Raw genomic sequence first — 12,235 nt, forward strand, 5'->3', positions numbered from 1 at the left:
AGGTGGCAGGGTGCGCGTAGCGAGTGAGACAGTCGGCAGACGGCAATGGGGAAACAGATCCATCTCTTTGCTATATCGCACAGGTCAGATGAAACCCTTAGTGCTTAGACGACTTGAAGAGGTGGCATGCTATGTATGGAGTTTTACAGCAATGATGCTTTCTTTTCTAAATATTTCCAGTCACAGCCTCTTGATTTCCTGTAGCCAAGATGAACTTATCTCTGAATCTCTTAGCTCCCAGCATCACCAGTAAGGCACTGCAGACTTTTAACTAATTTGAGAGTCATGATGTGCCAGGTACTATGGATATAAAGATGAATTAATCAGTAGCTTCCACCAAGGACTCAATGTCTAGTAAACATCTCTAACCACAGCATTATTATTAGGAAAAAAAGAAAAAAACCTATGTTGGTCACCATGTTTGCATTGCTTCAATTTCTTCCCCATATCAAAGACTTGTGGTTATCAAGGCAGAACAAGGAGATATATATATATACATATATATATATAAAGTGAATAATCTGCACAATAACAGAAGTCACCAAAAATAGTTTAAACCACATTAATTCCTCGTAGGAAAAATATGGTATATTTCTTGAAGTTCTAATGATTTTAACTCTTTGGAATAGCTTGCTTTAATTGTGCACTTTCCATGTGCCAGGCACTAATTCCAAGTATGTTATAGATACTAACTTGTTTAATCCTCACAAGGACCCCATGACAGGCTTAATGAGAAACCTGGGACAAATACCGAGAAGCTAAGGAACACGTCTGAGAATAATGGCTGCAAGCGTGGGGCCAGGTTGGAGTCCCGGGCACTGTGACTGCAGGGCTCCCTTCTGAACCACTGTATACTTATAACTCTCTGGAACAGCAGGTCCGTGTAAAGTGTCTACAGGTAGTCAGGGTGCTGCTCACAGCTTCTACGGTGACAGAGTATGGTGTCCTTGTAGTGAAAACAAAGCCAAGTCTTTTTGCTCCTTTCACTAAAGCTGCTTCATCTGTCAACAAAAAGTTTGTATTAGTAGGAATTGAGCAAAGGTATAACACTGAATTTAATTTAATACAGATTGCCATTTTCCATCACTAAAATATCACATCTTTTTAAAAACTTGGCTTAAAAATGATCCAAATGCCCCTATCTGTCCTTCTAGGTGCTAGAAACTATTCATGAAAGAGGAAATTTGGTTAATAGGGCCTCTTCCAGTTGAGCTAAAATGATTTTACCAGGCTGTCAGTGAAATATCTCCTTAGTCTTCATCATGATCTTGTTTGTTCTCAAAGCCATTAACAGCATCTCCATAAAATGCTGCAGGGCCTTGACTTTACCCCTGCTTTGTTACTGGTTACCACCAAACACTGCAGAGCCGGGGTGCTGAGCGCCCTCCCAGTCTTTAGGGTGGGGAACCAGGAGCCCCAGGGCTGTAGAGGGGCTCAGAGCTGCTCTGGAGCACAAATGCCCGGCCTGTAGGAACTCGAGGGCAGGAGAAAGGCGGCACCCACCTCCTCTGAGACCTCATCACCCGCCGGGCATGCTGGGCTACGGGCACGTGACACCTACCTGGGGAGGATGCCTGGTAGACTATATTATTTCCATCTCTCTCAGGAACAACCGTGTGGCACACACATAACAGGGTAAAAAATTCCCTTATGTATTTTTCTGTGGGCTGTAAAAAGGCACAGAGTTGGTGAATCTTTTTCAACTTCAGCAACACGAGAGTTACATATGGTCTGCAATTTGTGCCAGCTGAGGTTTGACCGCAGGTGCACACAAAGTCAGGCACCAGCCCCAAACCATACCGTGCGCTCAAAATGTGTTTGCGGGTGGCTGCCAAGTCTGGGACGGTATAGGAGGCTGGGAGACCCCTGGGAACAAGACGACTCTGCCCTCTTGGAGCTTTTATTCTCCTGGGGGAGAGAGGATTTCCCAAAGCTGGAGCAAACAAGCAGGAACCGTGACGGAGAAAAGAATGGCCTATTGTAGACAGATGGGCAGGGACTGACGCTTGAGGAGATGACACTGACATTAAGATCTAAGCAGTAAGGGTAGTCAGCAGTCTGTGTGGTTGACAGGGATGGCAGCACACACTGGACAAAGGGAATTGCAGGTTCGAAGGCCCCGGTCAGGAAAGTGTTGTGTGTTTGTGGAGTGTTTAGGCAAGTATGACTTTAGCATGTTGAGCAAAGGGAACAACAACATAGAACGAAATTGAAGAGAAGACCATCGTAATGAGTTTGGATTTTATTGTAAGTGTGGTGCCAGTCCTCGGAAGGTTTTTAAACAAATCTTACATGCTTTAAAAGATTAATTTTTGAGAAGATTGAGATTTCAAATCAAGTACATCAACATCTTAAAGCAGATCAGTGAAGATATTGGTAGCATTCAATAGAACCAAATAGTCGAAAAGCAGATAGACAGTCTTAACATAGACTGCTACATAGTAAAAGTTCCTGTATAATGTCTAAATTCACTCACACTCATAAACTCAGTTGCTTAGCTCATAATATTGGTACAAAATCCCTTGCTTATTATATGGACATCAAAAAATTTCCAGACACTCATTTTATATTTAGAAAATGATACATTTCAGGAAGACATATATATGTTTTAAAGTTATAGAGCATTACTGTGTCACCTTAGAATGAGAATAACAGACTTACGTGGCCATTCTCAAGGAAATCCAATAATTTGGAGTCATTAAATTCCTGAGATTCTGTGGTGTAAGAAGGTGTCTGACTATAAGGAAGAATGGAAAAGATCAACAAAACGTTCATGGTGGCACCAGTCAACAGTCAAAAGCATCAAAAGTCACACGTAGCCCCATCTTCTGTTTTCAGGGAGATCACACTTAAAGAGTTTACAGAACTATAGTAAATAAAGTTCTGTCAAATGATCCATCCTCCTAGGGCATAAGCTGCAAAATGGCCTTTGAAAATGTCTAAACTGGCGTTAAAAACTACACAGTACTAAGGAATTTGAAACAGAGAACTACAAAAGCAATAAATTAAAGGCTAGATTCTAGGTTCTTTGAATACTGCAAGGGGAAGATCTATCCAGCAGAGCTTCTAGAAACTGCCATTTGAAGTCTGGACAAGAGAGAGCTGTGGTATTTTGTGTTAATACTCCAGTATTAACAAAAGTTGATTGCAGGGAAAGAAACAGGGCAAAGTGGAAAAGAATGTTGTCTATAACCTGAAGTTTCTTCCATTACCAACACTTCTGTCTGAATGATTTCTAAGGAAAAATGAGGGAGGAAATGTAACCGTTACAAGACTCTAAATATAAAATTCCTTAGGAATCCTAATAATGTAAACCATATATTTTTAACAACTGCAAGTTTTTATTTAGGCTATATTAAGTTTCAGTCTCATTTACATGCAGCTAGAATACCAGAAATTCAGATAAGTCTTGGAGTAAATAAAAGCTAATTAATTTTAAGGAAAAAAATGAGAATTTCCAATAGAATATGGCAACAAAAACACTTACCCATAAATTATACCTGCAATGGTACACTTCTTAAATGTCATAATATTGCAAGTGAGGGTTCCTGTTTTATCAGAAAATAAGTATTTTACCTAAACAAAGAAAAAAATGAACATGATAAATCACATAAATTTAAAATGTATTTAGAGAGCAAAGACAGCAAAATGAAGTTCTTTCTCGTTAAAGCCTGATAATATGTAGATTTTTTAAGAAAACAAGCAGCTCAGGCTATAAGCATTCTATATTTAATATTTATGATACTTTTGGAGGCTATACTACTCTACTCTGTTTTTCACTGGAGGCAAAATTATACAGTAAATATGCAAAGTACACTTTAAGCCATCAAACCTAAGAAAATCAGAAGTCCAAGTTCATTTTCCTGCCACAAGAAATTCCATCAAAAATATCTACAAAACTTTAAATAGGTAGATAGTCACATGAAAATGAAAACAAACTCAAAACCATATTAATCATGCTCACAACTATATGCTCATGTCTAAAGACAAATGGAAATTCTGTAGATGATCATTTCTATTCAACAAACAATGCAAAGCAATATGGAGTTAAGCAGTTTTAAAGTCTTTGTATTATTTGGGAAGAAGAGAGAGATACCAATTAACTGTGGATTTTGTTAAATAAAGTAAATGCTCCCCCCAAAAAATTGGCTGGGCATGGTGGCTCACGCCTGTAATCTTAGCACTCTGGAAGGCTGAGGCAGGAGGATCACTCAAGGTCAGGAATTCGAGACCAGCTCAAGCAAGAGTGAGCCCCAGTCTCTACAAAACACAGAAAAAAAAAAAAAAATAGCCAGGCATGGTGGTGCATGCCTATAGTCCCAGTCAGTCAGGAGACTGAGGCAGGAGGATCACTGGAGCCCAGGAGTTTGAGGTTGCAGTGAGCTATGATGACACCACTGCACTCTAGTCCAGGCAACAGAGCAAGAAAAACTCTGTCTCTAAATAAATAAATAAATAAATAAATAAAATAATAATAAAAAGCAGAAAGTGTCATATATGCTGTACACACACACACACACACACACACGCACACAAAAACACATTTAAACAATGTAATTTATAATATAAAGAGAAAATCCAAAATGGAAAAAGGTACAGTAAATAGAGATCAACAACTAGCAGGAATCGCAATATTAATAACAAAGTAGAAGTTAAAGTTCAGAGTATAAAAAATTTTCAAGAGCAATATAAAGTAATGATAACAGGCAACCTTTATGAAGAACATATGACAATTAAGAACCTGTATGAACCCCCCCAAAAAGTAACTAAATACGTAAAACAAGAGACTTGATAAAAGTAAATAATTCTTAGAGAATTCAGAACATTTCTTTCAGAATTTCAGATTTTTTTAGATCTGAATTCTTTTGGATCTGAATAAAGATAGGACAGAGAAAAATTGGAAAATATAATAAACTTGATTTGACAGATACAGAAAAGAAAAAATACATATTTTTAAATGCCCTTTAAAAATTAATTATATAATTGACCATAAATAAATCATGGACAAAATTTGTAAAGTAGAGTTTTTATAAGTCACATTTGTGCATCATAATCCAGTATAACTAAGAAATAGATTGTAAAAAGAGGGACCAAAAACCTTAACTACCTGGAAATTAAGAAACACAGTTTTGGTCAAAGAGAAAATCAAAGTGGAAATAATAAACCATCTAAAAAGAAATAAGGAAAGTTCTTCACAACAAAATGTATAGGATTCAGTCAGAGCTGCAAGCAGAGGAAACTGTGTGGAAATATTTCATTATTAAATACTAAAGCTAAAAGTAGAAGAACTTAGTGTTCAGTTTAAGAAAACACAGAAAAAAGTAAAAAAAAAAACAGGTGAAGGAATTAGTAAGAATAAAAAACTAAAATGAAATAAAATATGGATTAGTGGATATATAAATAAATCTAAAATTTGATTCTCTGAAAAGATCAATAATATAGACTGTACGAAAAACCTTAAGGAAGAGTGTGTGTTAAAATATATAAGATGAGCAATAAAAAAGGAGATATAACTACAGATACAGAAGAGATTTTTCAAAATATTACCTTCAGCTCTGACAAATATTAAGCTAGCAGAGATGATGGGTAATCTCCTGGCAAAAAATAAATTACAAAATTAAAATAAGAAGTTGATACTGGGAAGGTGAACAAAGATCTCCCATTGAATAGGGGAAAAGAGATCTTCCCTTGTGCACAATATGAGGGACTAACAATGTGAACCACCCTTCTGATACAAATAAGTGTAATGCAAGAAAAAAGAAAAGTTCATGTTTTAAAATACATCACAAAGGTGTCCCAGAAGTAGGTATCCTCAGAGGTCAAATTTAGAGTAAACCGTGGATAGAGGGTGAGTATAAAAGTGGGCTCCAAGAGTTCCCTGGATCCCTAACATTTTCATCTTAGAGGCTGCTCAGGATTCAGGGGCTACAGGCACATGGCTGTCCTGGGTGGGACAGAAGACCCCTCCATAAATCTGGCTGGGGACACCCCCCTCAAAACAAGCCTGAAAGACAAGTAAACTGCCCGGCAGAGTGGGACAGCAAATGAATTTGCCTAATTAAACCTTGAGGCTGGATGGAAGAAAAATATACTTCTCCAGAGAATGTCAACACAAGCTGGCTTCTCTGGGTGCTTGTGGCCAAATCCACACAGCCTGTGCATCCGAACCACCTCGAGCAGAGGACTGAAATAACGTGGTCTCGGGTGATTGGCAGAAGTCAATGCAAATCCTTTCTGTAGAAATGAAACTTGGACCCAAGCCTCAAAGAACTCCTACCCAAAAAAGTTCCAAGGATCATGGGGTCATAATCAAAACTAGACACCCCAAGTGAAAACCAGCAGAAAAAAGGGAAACAGAATCAGATCCATGAAGAATTCGGACAGACGCAGAATATGAAATAACTACGGTTTTGTGTGAGCTTTTAAAAAAGAGTAGTTTTAAAACATGAACAGGAAAATAAAAATAGAGCATACATTTAAAACTACATAAAACTTCTAGAAAGTTAAAATTATAATGGTTGGAAAACTTAAACCTTAATTGAAAGATTAAACAGCAGAGCGGAGTCTGATGAAGAGACCACTGGAGAGCAGAAGGGTGAAGGGGACCCTCCAGCGCAGAGGGCTGCAGCCGGGAGAGCGCGTGGCGGGGGGGCAGACACAAAGGGGCCATCCTACCTCTAGCCCCACAGGGAAAGAAACCGGAGGCTAGAGATGAGCCAGTATTCAAACACAGATCCGAGTTTTCTACACTTATTGAAAGCCACTGACTCTCACATTCTCAGAGCCCAGTGAATCCGAGACAGGATAAATAAAAAGCCACACGACAGTGAAACCATGTCAGTCTAAAGAGAAAATTTTCACAGCGGGAAGAAAAGACCAATGACATGCCCAGGTACCAACACTAGACTGACAGATGACTTCCCCAAATCATCAAAGGTATGGGACAATGGAATGCCTTCACGGTTCTGAGAAAAAGTAATCATGTTTTAAGTAGGTGGGAAATGAAGACATTTGAAAACATATGAAACCTGACAGAATTGACAACCACCAATCCTTTCTAAAGGAAACGCTAAAAACATCCTTCAGGCAATAGATATGCAACCTCAAATGAAAGTTCTGAGTCATGAGGATTAAAGATGAGCAAAGACATTGGTTAGTATGTAGATAAATCTAAATAAGCATTGCCACGTAAAATAATAATAATGATAGTTTTATCTGCAGTGTTAAAAGATTTTAAAACCAAAAGATAGGACAAAAGCAGTGTATATCTACAGAATGGCAAGCAGTGTTAAAGCATGTTTTATTACTGTGGTAAAATATACATAACATAATTTACCATTTTAACCATTTTTGTGTGTCATTAAGTACATTTGCATTGTTGTGCAGTCATCACCTCGGTCCAGCTTCAGAACTGTTTCACTATCCCAAGGTGAAACCCCATACCTATTAAACAGTAACCCCCTCCTCTCCCTTTTCACAGTCCTGGAAACCACTATTCTACTGTCTGTCTCTACGAATTTGACAATTCTAGGTGCCTCATATAAGTGGAATCATACAATATTTGTCCTTTTTGTGTCTAGCTTATTTCACTAGCATAATGTCTTCAGGGTCCATCCATGTTGTAGCGTGTGTCAGAATTTCATTCCTTTTTAGAGCAGAATAATATGCCATTGTAGGGATGAACCACACTTTGTCTATCCATTCATCCACTGATGGTCATTTGAGTTGTTTCCATCTTTTTGCTATTATGAATAACGATTTTATGAACATTGGTATACATTATCTTTCTGAGCCCTTGATTTTATTTTTTGTGTGTATATACCCAAAAGTGGAATTGCTGGATCATATGGTAGGTCTATGTTTAATTTTTTGAGGAACCATTGTATTATTTTCCACATAGTTGCACCATTTTGCTTTCTCATTTTACATTCTCATCAACAGTACACAAGGGTTCCAATCAATAATGACATTTATTGTTTTCTATTGTTTATTTTTTTGCTTTTTTTTTAAATAGCCATCCTAATTGGGTGTGAAGTGATAGCTCATTGTGGTTTTGATTTGTGTTTCTCTAATGATTAGTATCTCCCAGGCTCTCAACAGCAAGATTCCAAGTCAGGTTCTGCCTTTCAGAGGAATTTTCAATAAAAATATAGAAGTTTTATTACTGCTCTTCTGGCAGTTACAAGCAGATGTTTGGCAGGTGTCAAACTTTGCAGCAGCCCTTGGGATGCTTCATCTGGGTCATCTATCCCTGGGAGGCAGGGCGGGGGGTGCTGACTCTGAGAGCTAGCCTCAGACCCGTGAGCCAACCACAGCCTCTCCTGCCTTCCTCTCCAGCTCTTCCACTCTCTCATAAACACATACAAACCTGTGTGGGGTCTGTCCTGCTTGAACATAATGCAGTGGTATAAATTACCCATGATGCTGTATTATTGCTCATGGTGCAATACTATCAATATTTTGAGCAAAGTATGCTTTTAAATTCCCACCTGGATCCATGTGTCAATTTAAACTATACTCCATGGCTGACTTGGCCATTTTAATTTGCACAAGCCCTTCCTAGAGCCTTCTTTTAAGCTCCTATCACATTGTTCAATTCCTGAAGGGACCCTCACCTGCCCAAGCTCTTCATTGAGGTTGGATGTTCTGGCCACGGCGTAGACATTGTTTACTTTATAATGCATATCTTCATCCTGCAGGAAATGGAAAACACAGCCCAAACCAGAGTCAGAACTCTGCGCAAAATTGCTTCAGGACGGTTACACACTGCGTTTCTATGTGACTAACATTTAGAAAGAATTCACAATGGAGAGTGTAGAACACTTAGATTAAACCAACGCATCTCAGTTTCTCACATATTTTAGGAGAATTGATTCAGGAGAGGCAGTGCCACATGGAAACAAATTTTGATCTGTTGCTGATCTACAATTGAAAGACTTGGCTTTCAAATCTCAGACAAGGTGTGGACCTTGAGTAAATTAACTGACATTTCTGCGCTTCAGCTACTACAGCTATAAAATGGGAACGACAACACAGATCTCACAGGAGTCTTGTGAAAATAAATGGGGATACATTTGAAAGCAGTTGCTTCACTTTGTGGCTACTAAAGTAATATTTCCCTTCGAATGATGACAATCCAACTGCATACTGAGACGATATTTTTAATATGTGATATTTAGCAATAATTTTATTTCAAAGAAAAATATTTAAAAATATAACCAAAAATTGCAACCGCACATTCAAACTAGAAAATTAGTTCAGTCCCAGCTGAGTAAGTATTAATGACAGTCAATACATGGTTGTTACCTAAGAAACCGTTTCCTTAATTCAAAGCGATTCTTGGAATGATTACATTTCTGCCATCCTTGCCAAGATCTGTAAGTCTACTGGACTCTTCTCTCTTCCTTTATCAAGAGTCTTAAATTTCAATGGATTAACTATGTCTCTACACTTGGTACTAAGCAACTACCTCTTAAATCTTTCTTAGCAGCTAAAAAAAAATATGAAAAAAACAAACGAACAACAACAAAAAAAATACGGCATCCTCAAGGTGAACATCAAGAAGCCCAGGCACCGTGAGCCAGGCTGGGACAATGCTGAGCTGATCTGGCCCACCAGCTGTGCCAGCCATGTCATGGGGACTCAGTGACATTGATTCTTTACAAAAGAAAACCAAAAGCCATAGCTCAAGAGTGAATTTTTAAAAACATTCTGACTTTAATACTCACCCAGTTTATAAACTGGGCCTGAGTATATTTCACAATTTCCAGGGTGACCAGCAGACTAATGGGGATGAGGTTGTGGTACAAGATGATGAACACCAGCATGTCAAATACAAGGCTATGGGAGCTGGAATCTGTGGAAGAAAATCAGAGGAACCACATCATGGCTTCAGACATTGGTTTTGTGCATCTTTGTTTGCATTATTGAATTATAAAATTTATGAATTTTCTCCATGAAAATTGTTATTAAAAGTGGATACAGTCTGGCTACAGTGGCTCACGCTCATAATTCCAGCACTTTGAGAGGCCAAGGAGGCAGGATCACTTGAGGCCAGGAGTTCAAGACCAGCCTGGGCAACATAGCAAGACCCCACCTCTACAAAAAATAAAAATAAAAAAGTTAGCCAGGTGTGGTGGTGCATGCCTGAGTCCCAGCTACTCAGAAGGCTCAGATGGAAGGATCTCTGGAGCCCAGGAGTTTGAGGCTGCAGTGAGCTAAGATCACGCCACTGTACTCTAGCCTTGGCAATAGAGTAAGACTATCTCTAAAAAAGAAAATAAATAAATTTTTTTAAAGTGGGCACAAATGTGAAATATTTTAAGAATATATTAGTTAAACACCAAACATGTAATAAGGAGTATGGGAAGCTTTCGGATTAAAGATTTTAAAAAAATTTTTTTTTAGAGATGGGGTCTGTAGCCCAGGCTGGGGAGTAATGGTGTGATCATAACTGACTGCAGCCTTGAACTTCTGGGCTCAAGCAATCCTCCAGCTTCAGCTTCCCAAAGAGTAGGATTACAGGCATGAGCTACTGCACCCAGCCAAACCCTTGATTTTTGATCCTATCTACAAAGTCTACATTTTAGTTTCTTTATTCCTAAAATGCTCCCAAACTGGTCCACTCAAGGAAGTTTAGAGTAGTTTAAAATTCTAGAGATAAATTGGAAAAAGCAGAAAGATGATAATGGTTTACTCTAAGACATAGGAAGACATGAACAAAACATGCTTAACATTTAATGCCAGATACCAGTTCACCTTTAAATTTTTTACTAACGGAAGGTCAATTTAACCACTGAATACCTGCCCCCATGCCCATTTCCCCCATTCTCCCAGCACCACTCACGTGGACAAAGCACTCCACCAACCCAATGAGGTAAGTATTATCCCCATTTCCAAATGAGGGAAGTAAGGCTCAGAGAAGTAAAGAAACTTGTACAAGTTCTCATATTTACCAAGTGGTAGAGTCAAAGGCTGGGACCCTCGTGTATCTGACTTACAATTTCATGCTTCTGCCCTGACTCCCATCTCTCTCCTTTATTGTGGAATGCCATAATTATGTGTGATTGTCAGAATAATCTTTTAAAAAATCTTAAACCATACATCTGATAAAAGGCTAACATCCAAAATATATAAGAAACTCAAACAACCTGATAGAAAGGAAACAAATAGCTTGATTAAAAAATGGGCGAGGGCCTGAATAGGACCAACAGGTACATGCAAAATGCTCAGTATTACTAGTCATCAGGGAAATGCAAATTGAAACCAAAATGAGATATTACCTCACACCTGTCAGAATGGCAATTCCCAAAAAGACAAAAGATAACAAGTGTTGGTGAGCACTTGGAGAAAAGAAAACCTTTACACACTGTTGATGGGAATACAAATTAGCATAGCCATTTTGGAAAACACCAGGAGGTTCCTCAAAAAATTTAAAAATATACAAATGCCAAATGATCCAGCAATCCCACTTCTGGATATATGTCCAAAGGAAATTAAATCAGTATGTTGAAGAGATATCTACACTCCCATGTGCAATGCAGCTTTATTCACAATAGCCAAGATATATATAATAGAAGCAACCTAAGTATCCATCAATGGATGAATGGATAAAGAAAATATAGCATATATATGCAATGGAATACTATTTAACCTTAAAAAAAAAGAAGGAAATTTTGTCATTTGCAAAAACATGGATGAACCTGGAAGACATTATGCTAAGCGAAATAAGTCAGTCAGAGACACAAATACTGCATGAACTCACTCATGTGTAGAATTATAAAAAGTGAAGCTCATGAAAGTAGAGACGAGAATGGTGGTTACCAAGGACTAGGTGGGGGGTCGAATCTGGAGATGTTGGTCAAAGGATACAAAGTTTCAGTAAGTCAGGAAGGATAAGTTCTGGAGAAATAATGTATATATGAAAACTGCTAAAGGAGTAGATTTTAAATGTTCTCCCATCAAAAAAATGATATGTATGTGAGGTAATGTATATATTGTTAATTAGCTTGATTAAATATTCTACAATGTATATATAAATAAAAACATTACATTGCATCCCATAAATATAAACAATTGTCATTGGTAATTAAAAATAAATTTTAAAAATCTAGCTGGGCGCAGTGGCTCACGCCTGTAATCCCAGCACTTTGGGAGGCCGAGGCGGGTGGATTGTTTGAGCTCAGGAGTTCGAGACCAGCCTGAGCAAGAGCATGTCCCTACTAAAAATAGAAAG

General features: G+C 38.2%; 1 protein-coding gene across 1 annotated transcript in view; it reads right to left on the reverse strand.

Annotated features, from left to right (window-relative positions):
• Positions 1 to 12,235, reverse strand: part of LOC123649097 (phospholipid-transporting ATPase IB-like) — a 106,271-nt gene that overhangs the window by 64,247 nt on the left and 29,789 nt on the right. The window contains exons 11-17 of the mRNA XM_045567009.1: positions 10,759 to 10,772; positions 9,729 to 9,856; positions 8,616 to 8,693; positions 3,488 to 3,576; positions 2,662 to 2,737; positions 1,562 to 1,667; positions 919 to 1,001 (exon numbers count right to left, since the gene is read on the reverse strand). Coding sequence (XP_045422965.1) covers positions 919 to 1,001; positions 1,562 to 1,667; positions 2,662 to 2,737; positions 3,488 to 3,576; positions 8,616 to 8,693; positions 9,729 to 9,856; positions 10,759 to 10,772 — 574 coding nt within the window. The remainder of the gene's footprint in view (positions 1 to 918; positions 1,002 to 1,561; positions 1,668 to 2,661; positions 2,738 to 3,487; positions 3,577 to 8,615; positions 8,694 to 9,728; positions 9,857 to 10,758; positions 10,773 to 12,235) is intronic.

The sequence above is a fragment of the Lemur catta genome, chromosome 13 (assembly GCF_020740605.2).
Source record: "Lemur catta isolate mLemCat1 chromosome 13, mLemCat1.pri, whole genome shotgun sequence".
Taxonomy (NCBI): Eukaryota; Metazoa; Chordata; class Mammalia; order Primates; family Lemuridae; genus Lemur; species Lemur catta.